The sequence below is a fragment of the Melanostigma gelatinosum genome (genome assembly GCF_949748355.1).
Source record: "Melanostigma gelatinosum genome assembly, chromosome: 5".
Classification (NCBI taxonomy): domain Eukaryota; kingdom Metazoa; phylum Chordata; class Actinopteri; order Perciformes; family Zoarcidae; genus Melanostigma; species Melanostigma gelatinosum.
In genome coordinates, this window is record NC_136638.1 from 23,978,336 (window position 1) to 24,004,408 (window position 26,073).

Sequence of the window (26,073 nt, forward strand, 5' to 3'; positions counted from 1 at the left end):
TTGGTCATGACGTGTATGACGATGTTTCTACACTGAACAAGAAGACTTCCATGTTGAAAACAATGGCATGTATCTGAGAAGGTTGTGCAAACGTCTTGAGTATGAAGCAGTGTGGCAGCATGGCAACAAATGCATGAGTCATCATTTAATTAAATAGATACAAAACTATTAACTCAAGATTTTATACTTCATTTCCACTTCAAGGTCAATAGGAATTGGGTTTGGTGATCTCACACAAGGTGGCTGATACCTTCCACTGATGAAGACCAAGGCCTAAGCCCAACACCATGACACGTATAGTGATGGATCGAGGGGCGGAGAGAGGAATGGGAGGCCCAGAGGAATAATTGAAAGATCATTGAGGTACATTAAGCTTCTGTGGGATGAACTGTGCTGGATAAATAGCATCTGACTTGACTTGAAGTACGGACAGATGGGTGTATGGATGGATGATCAGACAGGTGGATTCGATGAAATTTGAATGATCCCTGTGGGGAAATTGAGCTGCTGTAAAGCAGTCAAGAAGAGAATGATATAAGTAGCCACGTTGGCTTACATAGTTTGTAAATAATACAGGGATAGTCTGGTGCACGGAAAAACCAATTTTGAACAGGTGAATTACTTTTAGAGTGATGGTTTCACCGACCAGACCCTAATTGTCAAATAACGTAATGGATGGTGGCAATTTACAGCTTTAGTGGCGCAGGAACATATTGAAAGTTATCTTTCCTCAGCCGTGGTAGCCTATAGTATGTCTGCCCTGATTAAAGGAACTCTAACAGCTTAATTAGGCTAGAGGAAACACACCATCATCTTGATTGTTTGTTTATGGTAATTATGCTAATGCTTCAACATTAATGTAATGATTTATTGATGTTAAAATGTAATGCTTTATAAATGTTTGATTTCTTAATGCAACATCTTTAATTAATAATTAAATTGGCCTCCCGTAGTAGCATATTGTCCAACCAAATGGTCTAACCTCCTGTGTCCACTAAGTACCTTCCCTTCTTTGATTTGATCAACAACATAGCTTTTTATTAGCCCTGCAAACAGCATGGCTCGAGGGATTGCAATGTCTTTGTTAATGCAGACGCGTTTGTATGGTTTATATAGTTTACATGGTTTATATGGTTTATATGGTCCTGTCCTGTGGTTTGTAGTGTTCTACAAGTTCTCAATTTACTATAAACACAAGTAAAAAGGTAAAAAACTGTTTTAAAGGTGCTAAATATGAGATTGGTAGAATATCTATGGCCTCTCAATGGCTCTCAACATGGCGGCGGCTGATCCGGCGGCTCGCTAGCTAACGGTGCTAACAGTTCAAACAGCAACCACAGGTACAACCACGGCATTATCAGTTGCAACCGCCGTATGAGAGCAGTGCAGGGCGGCGGCCATGAGCTAGCCATGAGCTAGCCAGTGGCGCACGCTCACGTGCACTAAAAGCCCGCACAGCCAGCCTCACTATACGTAAACAAAGATCGGAGAATCCCAGATTAAAACACAGAGGGAGAGTGACTTCATTCTCTGCTCAGGTACACATATCCTTACATAGCAAATCGGTTTTTGCGGCTGTATTTATCCGATATTGAATTTAGCTCCTTTAAATAACATTTTCTTGTTATGAATGCAGTGTCAGAAGTGTAATGTTAATATCATATGAATATCTTTATATGAATTGTATTCTGCTTTTAGTTGGGCACTGTACTACAAGGTGTTGTTGAGATATTACTAACTAGGTCACTTCACAAAATACACTGTGCTGTTATGAGTAAAGGGAAAGAGTAAATGTTTGGCAGAAAGACATTTTCTTCTCTGGCTTTTGACCCAAAAGATATTTTGCCTTTGTCTTATGTTGTATTTTTACTTTAACGTACCTTCCTGTTGTCATTGCCCTTTCTATTGTGAGTCTAATACTAGGAGAGGGAGAGTGAGGCAGTTTACTAGCATTCAAAGGTTATTGTGCTGTCTTGCTTTCACCCTACAGAGTATTTAAGCTCCAATACTCATCTGTTTAGTAACCTAGATTGCTGAAATGTGTTGGGCTTACTGGATCAGTTGCAAATTATTTCCCCTATGGCAGTTATCAATTTGAATATTTTGAAACTTAATTCCAAGTCTGCTGTGTTCTCTCGGTGCACTGTAAATACGAACTCTTCATTTTGATTGTTGCTATTTAAATATGTGTAATACATATAATGTAAAATATGTAAATAGCAGGAATCAAATGAAGTTCGTCAGCAAAGGAAGTGAATTCAGTTGAAATATAATGAATAATGCTTTATAATTTTTTTTAAGTTGCATTGTTTTCATGTGGCACGTAAAAAACAACTAATTTGCTCTTAATTAGCTTTAGTCTCCAGGGGCCAGCAGCTTGTTGGTGAGTAATGTATTGTAACTAAATTGAAAATAGATGCATGAATAAAAGCAGTTCATGGCTACTGAAAAAATAAATATATATATATATATATATATATATATGCACATTTCAGACACACAAAGTGCCGCACCCTTGGCCTGGATAACATGGCCACATACTAGCTTACCGTGGCTTTTGTTAATAGGGGTGGGATATGGGGGAGGGCCTTTTTTTCTAGGGGAATCCTTAGCTTACAAAGACCCTTACAAAGAAAAATTGGCAGATGGTGAAACACTTTCTTGGGGCATTTTAGGCATCCTCGTTTTGCTAACGTCAGTTGCCCGTCATCTCTTTTTTTTTTTTTTCGTCACAAATGTTATCATTTTAGTGTTGTTTTTTCATCTTGACCGAATGTGCTTGCATATTTTTTTTGCATGCATGCGTGTGCTGCTTGAAATCCTACAGCCCCCGTTGCCCGTGCACTCATGACCGACACAACGAGCCAAAGAAGCTCACAGTAAGCTTATTAATGTCTCCTGGTCTCTCTCCAGTATGGGGCTTGCTAGTTGCCATAGCAACCAGGACCTAGATATTGTTCAGTATAGGAGAGGTGTGTAGATGTAGAATAAATATAAGCATCACCCTGTAACCCTGGCCGGTGCTTATTATGTAAAGCAGCGAATCTTATTCTTAGTGTTAACGGTCATTTATTGCATTATAAAAAGCATGTATCCAGACTCTATTCTGCAGGACACTCTTCATTTGTTATTTTGCATTTCTATCGTGTCACTTGCTGCCGAGTCTAGTTGTACCTCGCTGGACTTTCAGTACAAACCGATGCAGCTAAATGCGTGCCTCGACACTGAAAACCCAAATTCCGATGCTCATCTCCCAGCGCCTGCAGAAATCAACAGGCGACAGCGCTCTTCGTCTTAAGTGCCGATGTGTGTTCACGCCCAGTCAAGCTGAGGGAAATCAAAAGACACTGAAAGATTAAGGAGGTCAGGTTTTACAGCTCCACTCGGGCAGGCAGGGAAAGAGGCTTTTAGCCATTGACTACCGTGGAAAAAGGATGGCCTGCTTTCAAAGAGGCCGTGAGATATATTGGAGGCTGGTGTTCAAATGTCAGATGACCACTCCTACTCTCCTTAAATGGTTGATAAATCGATTTTTTGAAAATGTGCCGTGTTACAACATTTTCTTTACCGATTAGCATCAGCTGTTGTAATTGTTTGGTTTTGCAATTGACCCAAATGATGAACAACAGTTTTAAGAGTCTGGATTTCTGGTGTCTAATACAATAAATCTCATGGTCATCTATAGCTAATCGTCTGTTGAGGCTGTGGAGATCATATCGTTACAGCACTGCCCCATCTCTCTATTGAAAGCAGGCTCTTAGACCACATGAGAAGCCAGGCAGTCAGCCAGAAACACTTATCATCCTGTCATCCGTTTTTCACTAGCTTCACAGCTCAATTGTGCTGTACGCTGCGCATCCATCCACGAGGGCTTGGAGATTCGGGGCCAACTGAGTGATCTCAATCTCAAAGTGAATCTGAGTGGCTTTGGCACCAAAACCACTAAATGTTCTCCACTAAGTATGTGGAAATACGCACACAATGGAGACGATGACATCATTTGTTTTGCAGGACTACCATGGATGCATACTCAGAAATTCAGTGTGGCTGGTTTGAAACGATACAGTGAGAGGACAATTCAATAAAGTCCATAGCACTATTCAGTTCTATACTATGCAGGTTAGATCAAATGGTTTCCCTCGCCAGTCGGGTAATAACTGTACATTGTCCAGTTGGTTTATACACAATGAATTACTGATCTGTTCACAGTGTTTAATGTGGCAACAGCAGTAACAATGAAGCAAATTAGTCACAGCGTTTAACACTACACCATTAGACAAATCTGTTAATGCCGGTTGACCAGTACCAGCCGAGTAAGGCCCACAAACCGGGAATAAAATATTCTCCAGTTGTTTCATAGTAAATTCAATACATCTGATTTGTGTTTGTTTATCCCCATTTGTAGACCAAACCACGAGTAGAATTGCTCTCCTGTAACTGGCACACACTGACTGAAAGCGCAAGGAAATCTGGAACTGTTCATGATGAAGAAGACAGAAACAAAGCTGTCATGGTTTCATGTCACAGTGACTCAATGTTCCCCAACTCTAGCAAGCCAATTTTAGGAATCAGTTATCACTTACAGGAAGTGGTTCCTACCACAGTGAATGTAAATGGTTTCCCTTGCCAGTCTAGCATATATAGCATAGTTTAACCAACTTTTGGAAGGTGGCTGATCAGAATTTCTTCGAATTCAGATTGAGAAGACAATCTGATGCCTCAGTGACGGTAACGAAGGCAAGATGCATGTTCGGTCATGGGTGAAGGAACTCAGGAATAGCCTTATAGTGAGCAACACAAATATATGAACAGTAAGGCCAGTCGGTTTCTGCAGCATACACTGATTTATATCCTCTTTTTGTCAATGGTACACTTCAGTCTCAACCATTGAGGAGAGCGCTGCTCGTGACTCAATGCTGCCATCTACTGGTACAAACAGACCATCGCCCAAAGATGAAGGCAGACACACTAAAACATTACATAAGCCATAACAAACAGTGACGTCTTCTGTCTTTCAAAACAAATGATACTCTAGAAAAATACTTTCGATGCATTACAGTTCAATGGGATATTATTTGAATAATTGTGCAAAAGCTATCACGACATCAAGTGACGCACACAACACAATTATAGCGCACAAATCTCCATGCATTTTATTTAATAGTTAACCAGGGAGCGTCTGACAGGCTGGTGCACCTTTATCTCCTTAAAGGGAACAGCCGCTCCGCTCCATGTTGAAGAGGAGCAGAACTCTGAAACAGAGGAAATTGGAAAATAGATTGGTTAGGCATTACTATGTCTCAAAACAAAAAACATCAGTCACAATTTGCCACCAAAGCATATATAAGTGTTACACCCAAAGGATGCATTTGAGCACATTTGCAAGATGAATATTCTCTGCTGATTAATGCTGCAAGAGAACATGTGACTCAACACTTACTGGATGTAGCGTCTCCAGACGAAGCCGAGCACTCATCGCCGCGGCTGGTTGGCACAGGATGTCTGGCTGCCAGCCGACACAGATTAGGCTTCACTTTAAAACGTCCTGTCAACAAAGCAAAGACATTTTTAGCAATAGAATATTTGCCCCTACAATAAGCCTGAAAGCACACCTGGGTGACTGACCAGGGTTGAGGACCCTATCTGCTGCCTGGTGCTCCAGGTGCCTGTGGAGGATGACTTCTGCCTTCCTCTGGTTTGTGCTGATGTCGGGCTCCGCCATGATCTCCGTTATCCTCAGGTTGTTCTTGATGGCCTTGGAGGCTGTGGAGCGGGCCAGTGTGGGTAGAAGCTCCTGGTACTCTTGGTCAGTGAAGTCTGACTTTGGGCCCTGAACATCTCTGATGCTGAGAAGGAGTTTAAAAAGATTAGTGTTGGAATACCTCCAGGATTATGTTATTACATTTGTGTTTTGGGAATATAATTTGTACACTGAGCAAATGTGCTGCATGCCAACTGAGCATCCTCTTCAGCTGTGTTTAGCTGGATTCAAGTGCACCAGACAAATGTATACCAACATCTAACTAAACTGTAAAAAGTATGCAAAACAAAATGGAACAGTTAGTTTTTCTAAACTCCAAGGTGTCATATAAACCTATCGGTCTGGAGAAAGCAAGAAAGCATCGCCCTCAAACTGTGTTCATTTTCAAACCCCGCTCCCAATCGACACTCACCTCCGGTTAGTTAAACTCGTGTAAACCTCCTGCACCAACAGTTCAGCTGCTCCTGGTTTACAGTGAATGCTTCCATCAATCATCTCTTTCATCAAGTGCAGATTCTGCTTCTGTAAAGACTGGGTCAATAAAAAAAACATGTTGGTCATCATCTGACTCTAAATAAGAACTTCCTGTTTCAGAACCCTCAAGTACAGAAAACATAATGTCTTCAGTGTAGATGGAATGTGATTTGATGTTTAAAGAGTTGTGTTGTGTGCTGGTAGGTTGAGCTACATCACAACATTTGTGTTGGACGCTTAAAAGTTGAGTCATTTTGAATGCCAAGTCGGTACTCCATGAAATGAAACCACATCTAAACCACATGCCAACCAAAGTAAAGAAAGACATTTCTCTTCCCAGCTCATTATTTTGAGGTTTTCTCCTCTTACCTTCTCTATCTGGCTCCAGTTCCTCTGTTTGGCAGAGAGTGATGTTCCTTTGTCACACGAATGCACCAGAAAGTCTTGGGGGTAATAACGAGACAATATCTCTGCCACAAGGTAACCATTGGACAAATCTCTGGAAATAAAAAGCAGAAAGAACAAACTGAGTATATTTACTCTGACAGTGAAATCCTATTTGAACACTTTGCTGTCTGATCTTTTTCCTTCCTATATGTTTTGTAATCCTTGCTTTTGTTTTAATACAACTGTTACAGTCCATGGTTTTTGATTGATATTGATATTGACTGCATTGACATGGGAACGTTTACTTCACATATTTGTAAATCGTAACGCTAGATGAGGTTCGTTTCATTCTTTACCTGCGCACATTCTTCGGATAAAATGACAAGTCCAGGCTTTGCAGCCATTTCACCACTTCTCTCGGCAGTCCTGTCTTTTTGGGAGACTGCGCAAAAGACATGCTGCTCTGAGCCTGATGATGTCTAGAAAGATGGTGTTTGTACTGTTCACTATGCAGTCAGCCAGTCCATGCAATCATGCTAATAACTCGACCAGTTTCCTCTTCGAGGTGCCGCTGCAGCCTGTCTGTGTGCGACGCGCTGGGCTTTCTTTGTTTACATTACCATGACAACGACACGACACACGTGGGCGCCGTGTCAGAGAGGTGTGACGTGTCGGCACACAGACAGCGGTGACGGTTCGCTGCCCCTCAGACGATGTTGCATTAACAACGAACTCTACGGAGAAATTCCAATGAATCGTTTGGTGTTTTTATTTTGGTATATTTAAGTTGAAAAATAAGACGTCATGTAATAATACCAAGGCATTGTGAAAAAAATGCAAGACACGATTTAAAATTCAGCTCAATGTGATGAAATGTGATTTCGTATTGCTACTTAATTCATATGGTTTTGTTCATAATGTTCTCGTAGCTTTATTTCACTGCGGCGTTAGCTATTGATGCTAACACAACTCTTCCTGCTCCGCTCTGTTGCTGTTCCACTCCCTCATATTTTCCATTAGGGACTTAACAATGACGTCAGCTGCCTCCAGTTGTCATTGCTCTGTCATCCAAGCTTAAACATGTCAACTATTTTGTTTCAAATTTTTTTTGTTTGTGTTCATAATTCACCAACTGCACCTCTAAGCCCAACATAAGCGCACACAGCCTGCAATACAACATATTTTGGAATGCACCAGCTTTCAAAACAATTTTAATCATATAGTCGTGCGCATTATACATTATATATCAAATGCAAAACTATGAGTACACGTCCACATACTGGATATTATACTGCATTAATATGACATTATAATCTCAAAGCTTTCAAAGTGCATCACTCTTTGGTAGCTATTGCAACTATTAAGGCTTCTAACTACGCAAACCTGAATTGCAAATAATATTGTATTTATTATATTTTTCAACCACAATTTCTCCAGGGAAGGCTAAGCCATGAACTCATTTTAGAAGCCCCCTGCTTTACGTTCATCCAGGTTCACAATAGTAATGGGATGCAGGTACTGACAGATACTCAGCGGCTACTGAGTCACTTAATTGACTGGTAGCCACAATTGAAGGAAGGAAGACTTCAAGGAGTTGATTAGCTCTTGGTGACAAAGCCTTATTTCTGTAAGTCCCATTTAGGCAGGCAGTTTGGTTGTTCTGTCATTGGTACTGCAGGTAGTTCCTTAGCCTGTTGGGCAGGCGAAGGTGGGAGAGAAGATGGAGTCTGTCACGGCCGACGCAGCTCCTGATGCACTGACGGCACAGCTGGCTCAGCCGTCGTGGTGTAACTACGAGGCAATGAAACATTATATGAGCTGGTCCTAATGTATCGACTACAGATAAAAGGAGAGTAATGTTACTTTATCTGTTGATGAAGTGGTTCAAACAGAAATAAATACAACAAAGACACAAGACATGGAAACAGAGGTCTGAAGTGCCTTACTAAAACAAGTAACACGTGTTCTTGTACCTTCATATATCAGTAGGAAACCCTCTGTTAGACTGCTGGGTGGAGCCACGTCTACTGGCCTCTGAAACTCTGTGTTCCTGGCATTAATGTCTGCACCAAAGTCCAGCAGCAGCTTCACCACAGCGGTGCAGTCTTTTTCTGCAGCTGCATGTAAGGGTGAATCCAGGTATTTGCCTTTCTGTACACTTGCACCTGCATGGAGGACAACTTGATTATCCATTCCAGACAAAGTTCAGATGGAAAAGCTTCAGTGTCGTCTGTTGAATATCATTGAAATCCAGCAGTTACTCTGTGACTATATCTTCTTATTCAATATTTCAATGTACCTGCCTTCCCCTGTTGCCCTCTACATAACACTTTCTTATATTTCCCAGAAATGACTTTCAACCGCCCTGAGAGAATGAATGTGAACTTGTTCCTTTCAATCAAAGGTAGCCAGCAGCATGGGCATACAAATGCTTTAATATGTGATCCGTCAGCTATGGGCTACACGCTTTCAGAAAAAAAGAATAAATATATCTATATATCTATCTATATATATATATCTAGAAAGATAGTGTTTATACTGCTAACTATACAGTCAGTCAGTCCATGAAGTCATGCTAATAACACGACTAGTTTCCTCGAGAAGAAAACACAAATAAATGTTTTTTTCTTACTCTGATTGAATTGTCCTTATATGACCTCGAGAAAGAAATGTTTAGCAATTTGAAGAAAAGCTGACAGACCAACCCTCTCGCTGGAGTTTATCGCTGCCTTGATGATTCACAGAACTGACATGATAAAGCTGTTTTGTTGCTGCTGTGTGGGAAATGCCTGTCAGCTGCAATTCGGTACTTCATCATGAATAATGAAAGGAAATCAACATAAGGCCAAACACATTTTTTTTTTTTAAAGAACTGCTCACCCTAAATAATGATATCACTCTTTGTTTGAATGAAGAGTTTTTTTTGTGTCAGGGTCTAAATGCTTTTTTTTTTTAAAGGCTTTTAAAATCCACTGTGCGTATATGTGTTTATGAATTTATTTTCCATTTCTATGAACAACAAATGTGCTGGTGCATCTGTGTTTGTTCGTAAGTGTGCCTGTATGTGTGCCTGTCTGTGTGGAGACGCAGAGATCCACACTGTGCTGCGAGCTGACCTTCCCTCAGGAGTTTCCTGGCACACTCCAGCTCTCGGCAGACGCAGGCTGTGTAGAGCGCTGTGCCCAGGTGAGGAATGTCCATGTCCACATCTGCCCCCCAAGTCACCAGAGCCTCGACACAACCGTAATGACCTGCAAGTAATGGAGCATGGAGACAGTAATCAGTTCGTGACAATGCGAGATAACTCTCCAAGCTGTCTGCTCGGGTCGTGTGGAGATTTATTTATCAAGCTGTTTTTCACAGTGCAGGTTAAATAGCACAGCAAAGGACACAAATACAGGTTTAAGGATCTGGAGTAAGCCGTAATTAGTAGAGTTGGAGTTATATATTGGTTCATTTTATATATTATAAACAGACATGTAGTGTCTGTCAATAGAAAACTACCTGATATATTAGTGGATGCATTGCGTCATAATGCAGAATATTTAGTCACAGTGTACCTTTGCTCGTAGCTTCATGGATTGGTGATGGATGGTATGCAAGGCTCTGGGGTTTTGCTCCATTTTCTAAAAGAATTTCAGTGCATGCCACACTGCCCACTGTACAGGCGTTGACCAGAGGGGTGACTCCATCAATTGTAGAAGCATTGACCTGCAAAAGCATTCTCTTAAATTGTTATTTTTAGGCCTTGTTTAACCATGCAAGTTGACTAATAGCAACAGCCTGGGGGAACAGTCGAAGGGGAGCAGGAACTTAATAGCTCTGCAGTGACTGTAGAAGAAGAACAGCGTTGCTCATCTGTTACTTCTACCCAGATTCTCCCGGCCATGGAAATGACATTTGACCTGTGCTGCGTGGCAACGTCAAAAGGACAATACGTGACTTACATTTGCTCCAGCATCAATGAGAGCTCTGGCACAAGCGACATGGTCTCCGACACAGGCCTCGTGAAGGGGTGTCACATGGTCTATCGTCAGAACATTCACACTGTGACCCTGGAAACCGAATCAAACAGCCACAGATATTAAGACGTCATAGGGTGCATTAACACATGACCTTTGTCAGCCTCTATTGGTGAACACCAGTAATTGCAAGAACAATAGCTTATCTTCTTTCCTAAACCAGACCCATTCCTCAGTAATTGACAAACTACACTCCAGTGTGTACAGTGACATCTGAACAATAGCGATTAATAAGCCTGCTGGCTTTGTGGCCGACATGTCTTTCGCTCCCGTAGTGCACTGCTTAATCTGTGAGCAGCTGAAAATGCAAGTGAAAGAGGAAATTCTCCCAGTCTGCCATTTATCAGGATTTGGCATTAATCAGCAACTTTTTCGACGCCCTCGGACACTGTATATTATGGTTATGTAATACTATGTATTATGGTTATTCTGTGCAGTGTATTTACTTTGAGAAACTATATTAGTGCTGTTATTCTAAGATGTCAAGTTATGGTATTGTAAGCTCACACAAGATGACAAATGACAACATTTAGTCTTGAGGGGTAATAGAGGTGGAAACAGACAGATTCCCAGATAACCCTACAATACTTTCATTCAAACCTTTTTCTTTAACATCTAATCCAGGAGTCTACAAAGGCACTGATACACATTTAATTGCACAAGGGGCCGTTACATCAGACCCCATGTGTACAGCTGAGAGGATGCACATAACTCTCCCAGGGATTGAGTTCTGCACATGGGAGAAGTTTGCCTTCTGCCACAAATCTCCTTAAGTTGAAGCAAGAAACCTACTTAGTTCGGTTCAGGAAAATATCACGACTTGGGTTCAGATCGGAAGGCCCTGGAGGCAAACGTCCTCCATTGTGCTTGTGTTCTCTTTACCTGTGAAATAAGGGTCTTCAAGGCCAGGAGGCGGCCCTGACTCGCTGCATCGTGGAGGAGTGAGCGGTCCGCCCAGGATCCTGCAGTAAGAATAAGTAAAGTAAAATACTCCCTTGATGTTATGTGAATATAACTAAGCATCATGTGTGTACCATGAAAATAATTGTCATCTCTCTCCATTTCAGTCATAATTTAGATAATAACAGATCTAATCTTTTCTATAAATCGTAAGCTATTTTATTCATGCAACCTATTTTCCTTGACTGACATTCATTTGAAATACGGGTATAAAAGAACCAGCCACGGACATCAAAGAGATTTCTTCGAGCAAAGAAGACCGTATCTACAGGACTGTGACTAATACACTAAGCTTAGCTGATTCGTATTCCATGGAGCAGGTCCACTTTAAATTAAACATCCCCTTGAATGATAGATATAGATTATGTTCTCGTCGTGTCCCTCTTCCCCCAGCATGTGCCTCCGAGCTGAGAGTGTTGTTTTGGTTGCTGTCTGAGTGTGAAAGGGTGCACTGCATAGCTGGGAATGGAAACTAGGGCAGGATGGGGGTGGGGTATCATGACTGTGTTCTATTAATACATTAGAGAAAAAGAGCTGCCAGCCGACAGTGTCTTCGTTTTAATATTGAATGTACAGTTCAGGATTCATAATTCATCATATCCACATTCATGTGAATGCAATGAATGGCTCTTATTCTATTTGGATCAGCAATGCGGTTATAGCTCATTTGTAAACACGGAACTTGAGAGTGTGCGGTTGTGTGTGAGCGGGGAGTACTACAAGTTGATTTCAAAGCAATATTATTCTATTCTGACCTTATACGCCTCAGGTTGAACATGTTGCTTGGTGTGTAGTGTACACAGTTGTATTGTTGTTACATTTTACACCAAATGTGCATTTAGCACACAAATCTATATGCTTAAAATTTTCCAGTTTGTGAAACAAATAAACCACCTTGAAAACAACAACAACCCTTTCAGGTTTTTTCAGGTTTTTTCGGAGAGTACCGGTACTTACTGTGTTTTTGACCATAATCATAGAATTCTGCTGATATCCTGGCAGCCTCTTTGCGGTTCCCGCGGACAATGTAGAGGTATGTCAGCAAGTTGAGTGAGATCTTAACAAAGAGCTTAAAGCAGAACAGTGCCAAGATGCTGAGGTAAACATTGGCCAACCGGGCCACGAAGGTCTTATTGGAGAGTTCCTCTGTTGGGTCTGACATTTCCTCCGACACGTTACAGAGGGGCTTTAGTTATGGTGAAGATCAGATACCGCTCCAAAAAGCACAAGAGTAGTCTGCTTTTTCTCCCAGTGTACTGACCGGTTGGCTGGTCCAGGCTGGAAAAGAATGCCCTGCAGCTGCTACTGTGCCTGAGAGCAAATACTCCAATGCTAATGTACAATGTGTGTGTGTGTGTGTGTGTGGAGATTTTCACAGTGGTAACAGTTCCAGTTGCAAATATGACATGAATTGCATTCATTTTAACTCATATTTAATTATGGATGAATTAGATAATTTTTTAATGAATATTTGCATTAATTAAAAATAATGGCAGTATTATATTATATATTAGAAAAACTATTTTGCATACATTTTAACTCATGATAGCATGTATCGCGTATAAAGCACATTTGATCTTTTAATTAAGTTATTCTTCTGACTTAAAGAACAGGTGGAAAAAAAGGTTTCACCAGGATAATCTTTCTAAGTTCCTCCGTTTTTTTTTGTTTCCTCCGTGAAACAGGTGATGAAAAAGGTTGTATTGTTCCTGCATATGAATGTTCATATAATGTCTGCAGCTACAACCTTGGTGAAGTCGATCAAGACGATTTGCAGTTAGTTGGGGACACTGAATCTTATGACTTGAGTTGTCAGGAGTTTGTCTTGCTGTGTGTTTTAGTCTTCTCCTGTTTATTCTGTAATGTCATGGTTACGATGGCTGTGTTTTATCTCCAGCACGATGCCATTAGATGACTTCTGCAGCACAGCTGTACATAACAAAGCCCTGTCGGTCATCAAAGATGAAATGAGTGGGACATTTGGACACTTGCTATGGGAACAGGATCGTTTTGTACATTCAATGATGTCTGTACACAACACTTTAAGCACTTTGGATAGATTTAGATTTTGGTTATTTCAATTAAAATGTTTTTTTTCATATTTATGAATTGGATGATGTTTATTGAATATTGCAATCTAACTCTCTGACTTACTTTCTTGCATATAAAATCCACAGTTGTCATCTATGCGTGTACCCAGATTAAAACAGTTGACAGTCTCCAGTTTGGTCACAGTATCAGTGATGATGTGTCTGCTTTATTTAGAATGAGTTCCTTTGTTTTTCCAGCGCTAATTAGATACGAGCTGGACTTGCATCATTGTTCCAGTTTGGAAAGCTGAGGAAAATAGTCAGGGACATCATCGTTTCTGTATAAAAAAGACCCACCAAAGCCACGCCATATGTAAACTCAAAAAGGTTGAAATTGCTGTTAAGCTGTCATTTCATTGGCGTACACAGAACATAGAGATATAATGCAGCCATCACAACCATAACATTACAGAATAAGTAAGACAAGACTAAAACACAAAGACAAGCTCCTGACAACTCAATAATCCGATTCTTTTTAATAGTCTGTTAGACTCCAGTGTCTCCAACACATTTCAAATCATAATATATGGTCAGTATTACTCCAGTATTCAAGACAATAATCAGAATACATTAAATAGCCCATTTCACTCCAGTATCCCCAACTCATTGTAAATCATATTACGGTATGTTTCACACCCGTATTTAAAACAATAATCGAAAAACAAACACCCCACTCCCAAGGGGTGGAGAGTGCCCTGACTAATGTCACAGGTTGTAGCAGGTGGGTGGCTATGAACAATATGTTTTTCCACATGCTCCAAACCGCAACAGTATAGGTAATCCTGACGAAAGTGCCAATTAAAATAAATTTCTAGCTAAAAGAAAGACATGACAGTAATGTGCATGGAGGAATTTAAAATCACCTGGATGGAAACATGACTTTATTCCTTTTCAGAACATGGGGTCGTGGTGCCGAAATGATTATGACAACAACAAACACTTAAAATAAGCAACAAAAAAGTACCCGTTTCTACAGATGATTAAAGTGGGGAAAATGTGAAATATAGATATGTTATTTATTGATGTTTGAACCTTCTTTTTTTACCTGTTCTTAAATACAGGAGAACACAATTTAGATCACTTTTTTTCCTCCCATTGCTTCTGGCCTCTCCAGGAAGCGCATCGAAACGCTGCGCATGCGCTATACATTAAACCTCACCTTTTCCGCCAACATCACTTTCGTATGAACTTCCCTTTTCAATCACTGAATGTGTTGAACCGACATCGCTTTGTCAAATGAGGGGCGGCCATCCGTATCTAGTACTTATAGCGGCCGTTTCCACCCTCGTGTCTCCTCTCTGCTGTCACAATGTGCGGTCGGAAGAGACTCGGACGCAGTTTAATGGCTCCGCAGTTGATTTCGACTCATTCAGAGAGCAGTTCCACCGCACGTATGCAGTCAACGGCGAGGAATTTAACCGTCGTCGTCTGCACTTCCAGGTAACGTTAAGCGCGAGACAGAGACGTGCAGAGAAACTATTGTCACTCGTTACTTTGTACACACGGCTGAACACAAACGGCCTGCACACGTCACAGCAGACGTCGCCCACTTATGCAAATGAGGAAATGTATTTTTTATTCTGGTAGAAAATACAATTTTATTGTAGGTTAATGTGAAATAAATGACGATGGAATTAGAACTCCTCAATTAACTCAGTGTAATACTCCAACACAAGTTAAAGTCATGAAAGATAATAACCTGAAAAGTGCAGGTTTACAGAAGTACCGAGAGTAACATGTACTTTAAGTGAGAGTGGTTATGTTAAGAAAGGGGCAGGAACCTAAGTCACATATTATAAAGATAAGACATGACAGCTGTGTTTGTGGGGATTGTTTAGTGAGGTCATTGGCATTTTGCATCCTTTAACTATATTTGGTGCTACTGTGATATAAGGTTTTACCATTGGCCAGTGTAATAATTGACACCTGTGGCTACTGTTCAGCAAAAGTTATAGGTTTAAAAGTCAATCTTTAACTGAAATGTCCCCCTTTCAGAATGCGTTAGACTCAGTTACCAGTTTATGAGGTACAGCTCGGTCAAACTACAGCATGTAATGGAATGAATCCTCTTATTGAAGGCTACAATGTTCAGTGGTTGTTGTTGGAACTGTTTCAAGGTGATTTTGAAGGCTGTTAGTTTGAGGTGCTGTTGCATTGTGTGTTATCCTGAGAGGTTTCAAACCTGATTTATAAAGGTGGTCCCTTGCTGTATTAGACTGCATTAGTTTAAGTTAAGTGTACTAGCTGCCTAATACAGTAAACTCATTTTACAAGTGTTATATAATTAGATTATTATGATTGTTAAAGCAGTGTGTCAATACCGTAGCTGATTGAATTGGGGGAATGATTTATTTTATTATATTTTAATCTGCGGGATCTCTTGTGGGATGTATTTCAGACTCACTCATGTTGTGTTATTAAGAACAAGTAAAAAAACAAACTCATCAGCTCTAGACCTTTCACTTTTTCATCTCCCTTTCAGTGTTGTTTTATGCAAGAACTTATACTCCAACAACTAATTTTGCCTCAAGTTGCTGTGTTTTATTGCAGGATGCTACAAAGCGGCACGCATACCTGAACGCTTTCTCCACAGTGCCACAGTCTGCCACGTATGGCGTTAACCGGTTCTCTGACCTCTCGCAGCAGGAATTCAGAGGTAGGCTGAGTGATCAAGTGAAACGTCGTTTGTATCCGTCCAGTGGATTGTTTCAAATGTGCTGAGCCACTGGGCAGGATCTGCACAGTCATGGTTTACGTGCATCTTTGTATCCAGGGATGACTTTGAGCCGTTTCCGTCATCCACAGACGTCTACCTGCGAGCGAGCGCAGACGGAGCTCCGCTCTTCTCTGGACTGAAGACAGAGGGACTCCCAGACACATTTGACTGGAGGGACAAAGCAGTGGTGGCACCGGTCCAGAACCAGGAAGCGGTAAGGTTGACATAGATGGATGATAGATGTGAAAAGTCCAATCTCTATGTTACGTGTACTGTAGGCTTCGATATTTCACATCACACAACACGATTGGCTTCCAAACCTGTTATGACATCACAAAGTCGTGATTGGATGTCTCCCACAGATTTAAGGTGAGACTTTCCCTCCTCAGCAGATCGATTTGAAAACAGCATTCCTATGTCACTGTAGGATGTGCGTCATTCTGCACAGTGAAGGCCAAACACCCAAGTGGAGGAATAATAAGCGAGCCGCATATTTGAGTGGACGGGTGCTTTAATAACGGTCAAAGGACGAACTCGACCATTAAGTGTGACTTTAAGTGAGATGGAGCTGTAGCTCGTCCTCGCTGAAGTTTCACTTTCGGCTCATTTTTTCGTCCTTTGTCTCTTTAGTCGGTCAACTTGCCGTTCGGGATGATATTTTCACTGCGAAACGATTGTCCCGGGGGAGACGCGCAGCCCATACAGAAAGCATCCTGCACCATTTTTTTTTTTTTTTTCTTGAATTCAGGCGAGGTTTACCACTCCAGGGAGAACCGGCACTCGCAATCTGCTGCAGTGCTTTATTTCCCCCTCTGGTCCTGTCTGTACACCTGCCTTGTCTGAGTTACTACAACAGATCCAAATTGTAGATGCATAAACAGACAATAAAATGCGGTACGATGCGCGAAGACACAAAATATCAAGCCACTTACATCTCGTAAACTCTTCTTGATTGATTCCACTTTTATGACTCGAGTGCATTTCGAGAGCAGATGGTCCTAATATTTTGTACACTCAGCGCATACTTATCTCCAGTGTGAGCAATAATGACTGATTTTGGTTTCAGTATTGATTGTAAAGCCATGGAACCATATTGAGTAACAGCATATTGGATTGTTACACGGGGAGCTCGGGTTTTCATCACATTTGTGGGAATGAATGCTGAGCAAGTGAACTGTGCAGAGTCTGATGCTGTTTGGAGAATGAGATTGCCTGTGCAAATGTTCTACAGCTTACGTAATGAAATACTGTACGTTGCACTGGTTCCAGGAACACGCTGTCATCTACATGATATATGTTGTGTAAGAGCAAACTTTTGCAATCGAAAAACATCTCAAATGATCGTCCGACTTTAAAGCTTAATACATCAACTGATTCGGTGACGGACGTTTCCCTCACGGCGCAGCGTACCTGAGGTGATTCGGTCAGTAGATGGCAGCAGAAAACAAACGGTTCACTTAGACCGGCCAGATCGTCTCACCTCAGCGAGATCAACAGCATCCACACTCGCTGTCGATTGCAGAAAACATCATTCAACATAAAGCAAGTCTTTAGCCCCTCTGTTGATGGGATAAGCAAAATGACAATTTCTTTCTTCTGGCTGTCATAAAATGTGATTGTCTTGTATTCTATAGTGTTTGGTTCCTCTACTTTTCCTATGTGGGTCTGTTTTTCCTGCTCACTGTCCTCTCACCTTTGCAGTGTGGGAGTTGTTGGGCGTTCAGTGTGGTTGGTGCCACACAGTCCGTCCATGCTATTGGAGGCTCGCAGCTGGAGCTGCTCAGTGTGCAACAGGTTCTGGACTGCTCCTTCCGAAATAACGGCTGCAGTGGAGGCTCCACGGTCCAGGCCCTGAATTGGTTAAAGCAAGTATGTTGATCTTTTTACATAATGTCAGACCTTTAAAGATGTTTTCAGGTCTTTAACAGAAGCTTCCTAAATGGTTTACAGAGAGTACAAATAGGATAAACTCCCAGTACTTCACACACACGAGAGATTGAATGAATACTTGTGTGTCCTCCCAACGCGCCTGTTTATGAAAGAGGAGACCTGAGGGAAGATATGCACATTTAGCTTCAGCTAGGAATCAGGTAATACTGTCATGCATTTTAATTAGAGAGATATGTAGAGGCAGGAGGCAAAATAAGATCGCTGTCTCTTGTCAGACATAAATTAGAAAACTGCCTGTGCCAGGATCTTTATCTTTCATAAACAAGATGAATGGATATTTTGCATCCAGGTAACGCGCTGACAGAGACAAACTATTTTCTTTCTAGACCAGAGTGAAATTGGTGCCTCAGTCAGAGTATCCCTACAAGGCCAAGACGGGAATCTGCCACTTTTTCTCTCAGTCGCATGGCGGTGTCGCTGTGAAGAACTTCACTGCACATGACTTCAGGTAAAAGACTCGTCCCCCCCCCCAGTTGTCTAGAACTCAAACGGAATAGCGCTATATTTGGGTAACATCACATGGATTTTAATGTGTTTTTTCATTAAGTGCCAAGGACAGACCAGAGGTGAGGTGAGTTGGTCCTGCGCAATAACAGACCACAGTGTTTACCGTGTCAACACGGCCACGGATTGCTTAGCACAGAGGTTCTTTACTCTGGTCACAATGACTGGGTTACCTTGAGTTAAGGTCAATCAGACCGTCTTTATTTAATGTTGAACAGGATCGTGCATCTCTTTCTGTTGCACTGCTATGACAGCAAGGGTCAGGGTCTGCTGTGATGAGCTGATCACGTTTTAATAATTAGTTGGCAGAATTAACAAGATTGTTACATTTGATAATCTAATGTAATCTGGCATTTATAGTTCTCCACTGTATCGTACCGAACCCAACGGTGACTTTTGTGAACCGTTACTAATTCAGAGATCTCTTCATCTCAACAATCCACTGATCCCAGTATGAAATGTTTCCCCCGCCTTCAGAAGGGTCGGAGTGCTGAACCATTGAGAGTACATCAAGCTGCTTGACTCGTGCAGAGAGAGGGGTCAAGGGGCTTCTTACGCCGGACCTTCACTGCTGCATCGCAAAAGATAAACAGGATCATAACGTTTCAACAAGACAAGACCTCGCCACGAATAGAGTGTGAAATGGCTTTATTTAATGTGGTTCTGGCACAGACTAGACTCCATGGCCCTTATGTCATGAACCAGGCAGAGGAGGGCATCACTAGTGGGAATCATTTGCTGGAAGGACAAGATTTGCATATGTCAACAGAGAGAATGAGGAAAATACCAGTTTTCTGAATGAGGGGTGGAGAGAGATGACATGCTGAACACGAGGTCCAGTAAAACATTGAACTAAAGTCACTCGAGGGAGTGTCTCTTGATTTTGCAACCCTGTGACTTTAACATCAGAATCAGAACCGTTTGTTGCCATGGTATGTTGAACATACAAGGAATTTTCCGTGAATAATAATCGTAACAATAGAACACGTGATAATCCAGAGACATCACAGGGCCAGCCTTGCTGCCTCTAGAGTAACATGTTCCGTTGTTCCTCCTCAGTGGCCAAGAGGAGGCAATGAGGGGTCATCTGGTGGCGCGTGGTCCCTTGGCTGCTATCGTGGATGCTGTCAGCTGGCAGGATTACCTGGGTGGAATCATCCAGCACCACTGCTCCAGCCAACTGTCTAACCATGCTGTCCTGCTTGTTGGATACAACACTGTTGGTACACGCAGTCACTACACTGTCATGAGAGTGAATCATAATCCACGACTGACGGCTGGGATTTTAATATTTTACTTCTGCTAACATTTACCTTTTTAGGTCAAGAAAGTTTTGCAACCCCTCGGGTCTGTGACAGCAATTTAAATCTGCACTACGCAAGATTTTTAGATTTAAAACAAATAAAATAATTCCAGTCGAATCACAAATTGCTGCTGCAACAGAGCAGACTGTCTAACACTCCCAAATTAATTTCATTCAGTACATTCAGTTCATTACTGACCCCCAAAATTACAATATTTGAAATCAAGTGAACGATATGTTGAACATTTACAGTGATAATTTAGGTTCATTGTGTCATTATTTCAGTGACTTGCCTTACTAGTAGAACTGCATTGAAAAGATTTCATTACATCGTGACACTGGTTCAATATTTCTGTTGGTTTATGAATAAGACAACCTTTGGTTTGGACTCTGTTCGGACTCTCTTTGTCCGTGTTGTGTGCGCACGTTTTGTAAGTATCGAGGTTCCGTTTATTCAGTTACCTGTTAAAGCTTTGTGTCACGCGTTTAAGACAAAGTCAGTGTGAAACATGTTTAAAGGTTGAATTTAACAGTTTTCAGAACATCATCGCAGCTACCTCACTCTTTATTTCTTGACAGTCTTCACACACACTTGATATTTCTTCACATTAATTATTTCACACACACTTGTGTTTTGTGGGTATTGCACAAGGATATATCTGTGATTATGTAACAGTCTAAAGTGGTTGCAGCTGCAGTACACACACATGCGCTTAATTTAATCTTAAAACACGTTTGTCTATTTTAGGGGACATTCCATACTGGATTGTGCAGAACTCTTGGGGGACCACGTGGGGGAATGAGGGTTATGTTTACATTAAAATCGGTGGAAACCTTTGTGGTAAGTATGATCGTTGCCTCTTGTCGTCTGCTTTTAGTATGGCGTCTCTGTGCTGCTGTCCCCACTATCCCCTCAGGCATTAATGCCACATCCTTCGGTTTTCTCTTCCCAGGTATTGCCGATTCTGTGGCAGCAGTTTTCCTTTGACAGGATGGTGTGTATCTCTGTCATTGTTTGTGTGTGTGTGTGTGTGTGTTCACCGCTGCCAATCATCTGCCAGTCATCTGTTGGCCTTAAAGTCTCACTTTAAATATTTATTTTATTGAAATGTCAACATGTTACATCAGTAAAAGAAAATAAATGACTTTATATGCTGATAATTGTTGTCTCGTACCTAAGCACAACAATAATAAGATAAATGCACAGTACAAAAATGATTAGATACATGTTTTGAGTGATATGGCTAGTAAATGTATCTATACAGAGATCAATCACTGCATAAATGCACAACAAATTGAACGTAACACAATATAGCATACTATACACAAGACATTAACATTATGTACATATGATATAGTTTGTGTTTTACATTTACGAGCTGCAGATTGTTCTATTTTAGATGTTGGCGTTGGTTGATAAAACAGAGGTTTATTATAATTGTATGTATCAATCGTCTGAAATTGCTCCCTCTCGGATGTTTTCTTCGTGCTTACATGAAAGATGATGCGTTTGTTAAAACCCATCACAGCCACCGGTGTGATCACTGCTCTCACTCAACCATTTGCTTTCAGGTCAGTCACAGACCAGTTACATAATTGTGTTGCGAAAACATCTGAGCAAATTTTTATCAAGGAGCCATCTGCGATACTTTCCACCGGTCGAGATTCGAGTAAAATAGTCTAATTTGGCCGCCACAAAGAGATGAAAAAGATGTATTTGTGACATTGCTCCACGTTGATGTCAACATGTTTTTTTTCTGGATCTACATTTTCAATCCCAATGTTCAAATTCTGGATCTAGACGTTCTAGAAATCCCAAACAATAATAACACCGTGGTATCAAATGTCTCTCCATGATAGATTTTTGGGTGTTCTGTCAAACATGACACCCTCTCCCCACCAAATTAAGATGCTCTGAAAATGCCATCTGTTTTTTCTATTCTGCTTTCTTTTGTAGTATTTGAGGGCAAAATGAAGACTGCCCCCCCCCCCCCCCATGTTTTTTTAGAAAACATAAAACCTTTCAATGTATATTTATCAGGTAAATCTGCCTGATGTCATGCATATGTGATCAAGGTTGAAATGTTGTGTGTCCTCTCAGGGAAATGCGGTTCTCTTGTTGATTCAGCTCTTCGTCCTCACACCTGTCACTGAAGCCGTTGAGCCGAGGATCTACTGGTGTTCAGTGAAAAACAGAAAAGGCAGTCGAGACGGCTGAGCCACCTAGTCCGAGTCTTCGCTGCTGAAGTAGGAGCTGTCATTACACTCGGCCATGTAGAGGAACTTGTGAATGTTGTGATTTAGCTTGGGGACCCAGTGGCGAGGCACCAGGAACGTTGCCATATTGAACAGATCCACAAACACTTTGTAGCGGTCACTAAAGGGAAAGAAAGTCATTTATTAAATACTTAACTCATGCACTCTCCCGATATAATTGCGCATCTGTTACAAATTGTACTGTGTGAAGGACAAAAGCGAAATCAAACTGCTGCCAAAATGTAATGCACAGCGAATAAGGAACTTGTCGTCGCTCCTTCTAAATGAACTTGGAAGTATAGTTTGTGCATGTCAGGAGGAAAGTCACCATGTGACAAGTTCATTTCGATAAGCACAGAGTAGAAGTGTCCTGTCCTTATCTAAATGAACTCTGAAGTGTTTCAGATACCTGCAGTGCAAAGTGTTTCATCAGTAGGTTAAAGTTTAGAGCATACAACACCTGACAGTGGATCTCAGGTAGTGGTAGCCGGATGAGCCTCCTGTGCCGGCTTTGCTGCCAATCATACGATGCACCATGCATACGTGATTGTCTAAAACAGAAGACAGAAATACCCTCTGTTGTATGAGAGTTGCTTTGGCTCTGCGTGTTTCATTTGAACTGTAAATTGTTTCGACGTAAGTGAGACATGGGGGAAATAGAAATGTTGTTTCATGGGAATAGGTTGTTGGAAGAGGATGTTGTAAGATTCTTCTGCCTCTGAGGCCCTGACCTAACTTTAGCTCTGTCAACTCCCATGTTAGTGCTTGTGTTCTGTTCTTCTTGACTGGTGAGCACATGCAGTGACTGACAGGGATGCTGCAGAAGCTTACATCGCCATTTTGTCATGTGTGTGTCGATGTCCATGAGGGAGGTGAGCAACTGGAAAGGGACCTGGAACCTCGGCTCCTCCCTGAAAGGTAAAAGAAGATTTTAGTGTTTGTGTATTAGTGGAGTGTGAAAATGCTTCTGGGTGGTGTTCATAGAAGTTGTAAAATGAGAGCGATTACAGTGACAGTCACATGACACTGACTCTTGTGTGGCCTTGACGAGTCTCGTGAAGTTGCGTCACGACGTAATAAAAGGTGAAGGAGTGTCGTAAAAAGCACAAACCTGTAGAAGTTGATCATCAGGGCGCCTTGGAGAGCCTTGTAAGAGAGCCGCCTCTCGCCTTGTCAGCAAGATTTAAAGAGTATTACTTTGTAAGCAAAACAAATTCTCTTTGTGTGGTTTTGAGCCTAATTCACGAAATGATACAATTTTGTGTCAAATCGAGACCAAACCTATGTGAACGAACACATTAAAAAGCTCTCACCTTTGCTGAAGAGATGGTCATGGCACTTTTCATCAAACAGAGAAGTGAACACCTCTTTCTGTTTGACCAGCTCAGCCATCGCTTCTTCCTTGTCCGCAGAATCTGCCATTTTCTTTAAGAAAAACAATCAAAAAATATCACCGTCAGTCATCTGACAGAGACTGAAAGTTTGTTCTGGAAGCTGGAGTCATCTCTCACCTCGATTTCCCCCTTCTCCTGATTCAGCCCCTTAAATATATTGATTTCCAGCCTTTCCCAGAAATTGAATCCATCCGTCTCCAAGCCAGGAGTTCTCTCCAGCCACTCCTGTGACAAACAGACAAGGGTTTTATCACCTCTGTACCCTGGTGAGAAGCACATGGGCTTATCCAGAGCAAGATACAGCACACAGAATGTTGAAGAAAGCGGGTACAGAAAAATATCACGATGCCTTCTTCAATTCACTTGGTGAAGTTTAAAAGCTGATGACCATGTGGATGTGTTTTGTGGTTGTAGGATGTACCTCGACTAGTTTTAGGAGTGTTGGTTCCTGTTCAGTGGCGAGCAGCGTCTCCCTGTCCTGACCCTTGAAGCTGTCCCTGTAATGGCGTCGGTTGTACGGAACCCTCAGGTTGTCTGGGACCCCGATTTTGGTCTCCAAAATCCGAAATTGAAGGCTTTGGAATCCGGAGGCTGTAGCCAAGTACTCTCTACATACAAACACACACACACACACACAAGTAAGCGTACATGCACACAACACACAGCGCACTATCATGAAGGAGTGCATCTTCTCAAAGTGTGAGAGCCGAAGAAGGACCAGACGATATTGATGAGCTTACCTGAAGTCAAAGAAGTCCAAGGCTGTCATTGTCTCCAAAACCATGAACTGTTCGACCAGCAGTCTGAATATCCTCACGATCCTGTGGATGCGGTTGTTGATTTTGAGCATATTGCGTTCGTCTCGGACCTGAAGGAACATCAGGATGTCGAAGGAAATAATTAGCAATCATGGCAAAAAGCACATCTCCTCAAACAGAAAAACTAGTTTGAGGTTTGATATTTTACATCAATATTTCATCAACCTAATGTGTCACTCTTTAGGGAAAAAAAGTCTATATTTAAAACTCTTAATTTAGATGTAGAACATCACCCGAGCGATACAGAACATTTCTTGATTTTAACGTTAACGTTCATAACGTCCTCTTGAGGATTTTGTGCTATTTCTGAGCTCTACTTTGTGATTTCATATTTTGAGCAGGTGTTTAATCTTCAACACCGACGGTTCACATTTAATTAAAAGATCTTAGATTTTAGTGGAACGGAATGTTCAGAATCATCTAACTGATGGTACTTTAAAAACTGGAAAATCTATTTGTCTGGATTTGATCCGTGCCATTTTACCTTCTGTCGTCATTAACAAGAATAATAAAAACACCATCACATCACGTCTGTACCATTCTTTCACCCGAGAAATGAGACTTACATGTTCACTGATGAAGATATTTCGCACTGAATCAAGTTCAAACAAAATCTGTTTGAACCACAGTTCATAGGCTGAAATAAAAGACAAAAAGATTTGAAGCATCATGAACATTTTAGTATAACTTCACAAGGTAAATGGGTCAATTACACTGTAAAACATGCCAAGTTGAGCAAGTTACTCTCTTGTATTCAGTGGTGTACATTTTAAAGATACAATTTTAACCAAATTTATGATTATTTTAGTTATTTCAACACAAGTGAAACTGCAAAAACAACTAAACACAAGATGAAAACAACTATTTCATTTCTCTGAGACGAGTAGAAAGAACAGGCTGCTAAACACTGTGAAGCCAGTTTTACCTTGATGGGTGATGATGAAGAGGTGCTCATCATGGATCTTATTTCCCTTTACTTCACTCTGCAGCACCTGGGCGGAGAGAACTTTGTCGAGCTGAGAGTTGAAAAGAAATGAAGCGGTTAACTTAAACGCACACATTTGAATACAAGCCTAAGTTCCAGTTCTTATCTATCTTAAAACAAAAGAAAGGATAGGTGGTGTTTCCTACATGCAGGTAGTCTCCATAGATGATTCCTCCTTTACTGGCCTTGTTAACTCCTGCCTGGGAGGCATCCTCCTCTTCCTCCTCTGTTTTGGGAGGCTTGTTTTTGAATAACCTGCAACGCGAAGAGAGAAGCCGCTTGGTTATTTGAAATGAATTGTTGGGCTGCATTTAGTTGAATTTGAAAAAAAGAGAAAGAGATTAAAAATCCTTTCGAGCCCTATTTTAGTTTAATTTGAACGTACAAATGACTCTTCTCAAAGTACGGGCATCCACTCATGACTTGTTGCAGCAAAGATGTGTTCTTCTTCCT

General features: G+C 41.3%; 4 protein-coding genes across 5 annotated transcripts; 1 reads left to right on the forward strand and 3 right to left on the reverse strand.

The window, feature by feature from the left end:
* Positions 1–4,365: 4,365 nt before the first annotated feature.
* spata4 (spermatogenesis associated 4) lies at positions 4,366–7,096 on the reverse strand. Its single transcript, XM_079268363.1, has 6 exons — positions 6,979–7,096; positions 6,605–6,734; positions 6,174–6,292; positions 5,626–5,846; positions 5,441–5,545; positions 4,366–5,252 (listed from the first exon to the last, which is right to left on the reverse strand). The coding sequence occupies exons 1-6, from the start codon at positions 7,077–7,079 to the stop codon at positions 5,158–5,160; spliced, it is 771 nt and encodes a 256-aa protein (XP_079124489.1). The 5' UTR covers positions 7,080–7,096; the 3' UTR covers positions 4,366–5,157.
* Positions 7,097–8,272: 1,176 nt separating this feature from the next.
* asb5a (ankyrin repeat and SOCS box containing 5a) lies at positions 8,273–12,865 on the reverse strand. Of its 2 annotated transcripts, XM_079268361.1 has the most exons (7): positions 12,562–12,865; positions 11,527–11,606; positions 10,570–10,677; positions 10,183–10,333; positions 9,739–9,873; positions 8,596–8,787; positions 8,273–8,413 (listed from the first exon to the last, which is right to left on the reverse strand). In XM_079268361.1, the coding sequence occupies exons 1-7, from the start codon at positions 12,764–12,766 to the stop codon at positions 8,286–8,288; spliced, it is 999 nt and encodes a 332-aa protein (XP_079124487.1). In that variant the 5' UTR covers positions 12,767–12,865; the 3' UTR covers positions 8,273–8,285. The 2 variants fall into 2 exon arrangements, with proteins under 2 accessions (XP_079124487.1, XP_079124488.1); XM_079268362.1 differs by lacking the exon at positions 8,596–8,787.
* A 2,065-nt stretch (positions 12,866–14,930) lies between these two features.
* ctso (cathepsin O) lies at positions 14,931–22,385 on the forward strand (the record flags this gene model as incomplete). The annotated part of the gene is made up of 9 exons (XM_079269219.1): positions 14,931–15,134; positions 16,245–16,350; positions 16,500–16,624; positions 18,112–18,279; positions 18,687–18,808; positions 19,924–20,083; positions 20,916–21,008; positions 21,121–21,162; positions 22,269–22,385. The coding sequence occupies 9 exons, from the start codon at positions 14,931–14,933 to the stop codon at positions 22,383–22,385; spliced, it is 1,137 nt and encodes a 378-aa protein (XP_079125345.1).
* Positions 22,386–22,390: 5 nt separating this feature from the next.
* On the reverse strand, positions 22,391–26,040 carry tdo2a (tryptophan 2,3-dioxygenase a; the record flags this gene model as incomplete). Its single annotated transcript, XM_079268649.1, has 12 exons — positions 22,391–22,544; positions 22,884–22,974; positions 23,255–23,334; positions 23,535–23,592; positions 23,737–23,848; positions 23,935–24,042; positions 24,239–24,425; positions 24,558–24,685; positions 25,202–25,272; positions 25,561–25,651; positions 25,767–25,875; positions 26,006–26,040. The coding sequence occupies 12 exons, from the start codon at positions 26,038–26,040 to the stop codon at positions 22,391–22,393; spliced, it is 1,224 nt and encodes a 407-aa protein (XP_079124775.1).
* Positions 26,041–26,073: the final 33 nt, after the last annotated feature.

What these genes read in the sequence shown, in the direction of transcription:
- spata4 (XM_079268363.1), bottom strand. Translation starts at nt 7,079, where the DNA reads ATGTCTTTTGCGCAGTCTCCCAAAAAGACAGGACTGCCGAGAGAAGTG. An exon ending in ACGAGTTTAACTAACCGGAG is followed by an intron (nt 5,847 to 6,173) that starts GTGAGTGTCGAT and finishes ACTCCTTCTCAG; the next exon opens with CATCAGAGATGTTCAGGGCC. An exon ending in GTCTGGAGACGCTACATCCA is followed by an intron (nt 5,253 to 5,440) that starts GTAAGTGTTGAG and finishes CCTCTGTTTCAG; the next exon opens with AGTTCTGCTCCTCTTCAACA.
- asb5a (XM_079268361.1), bottom strand. Translation starts at nt 12,766, where the DNA reads ATGTCAGACCCAACAGAGGAACTCTCCAATAAGACCTTCGTGGCCCGG. An exon ending in TCATTGATGCTGGAGCAAAT is followed by an intron (nt 10,334 to 10,569) that starts GTAAGTCACGTA and finishes ATGCTTTTGCAG; the next exon opens with GTCAATGCTTCTACAATTGA. An exon ending in CCATGAAGCTACGAGCAAAG is followed by an intron (nt 9,874 to 10,182) that starts GTACACTGTGAC and finishes CATTACTTGCAG; the next exon opens with GTCATTACGGTTGTGTCGAG.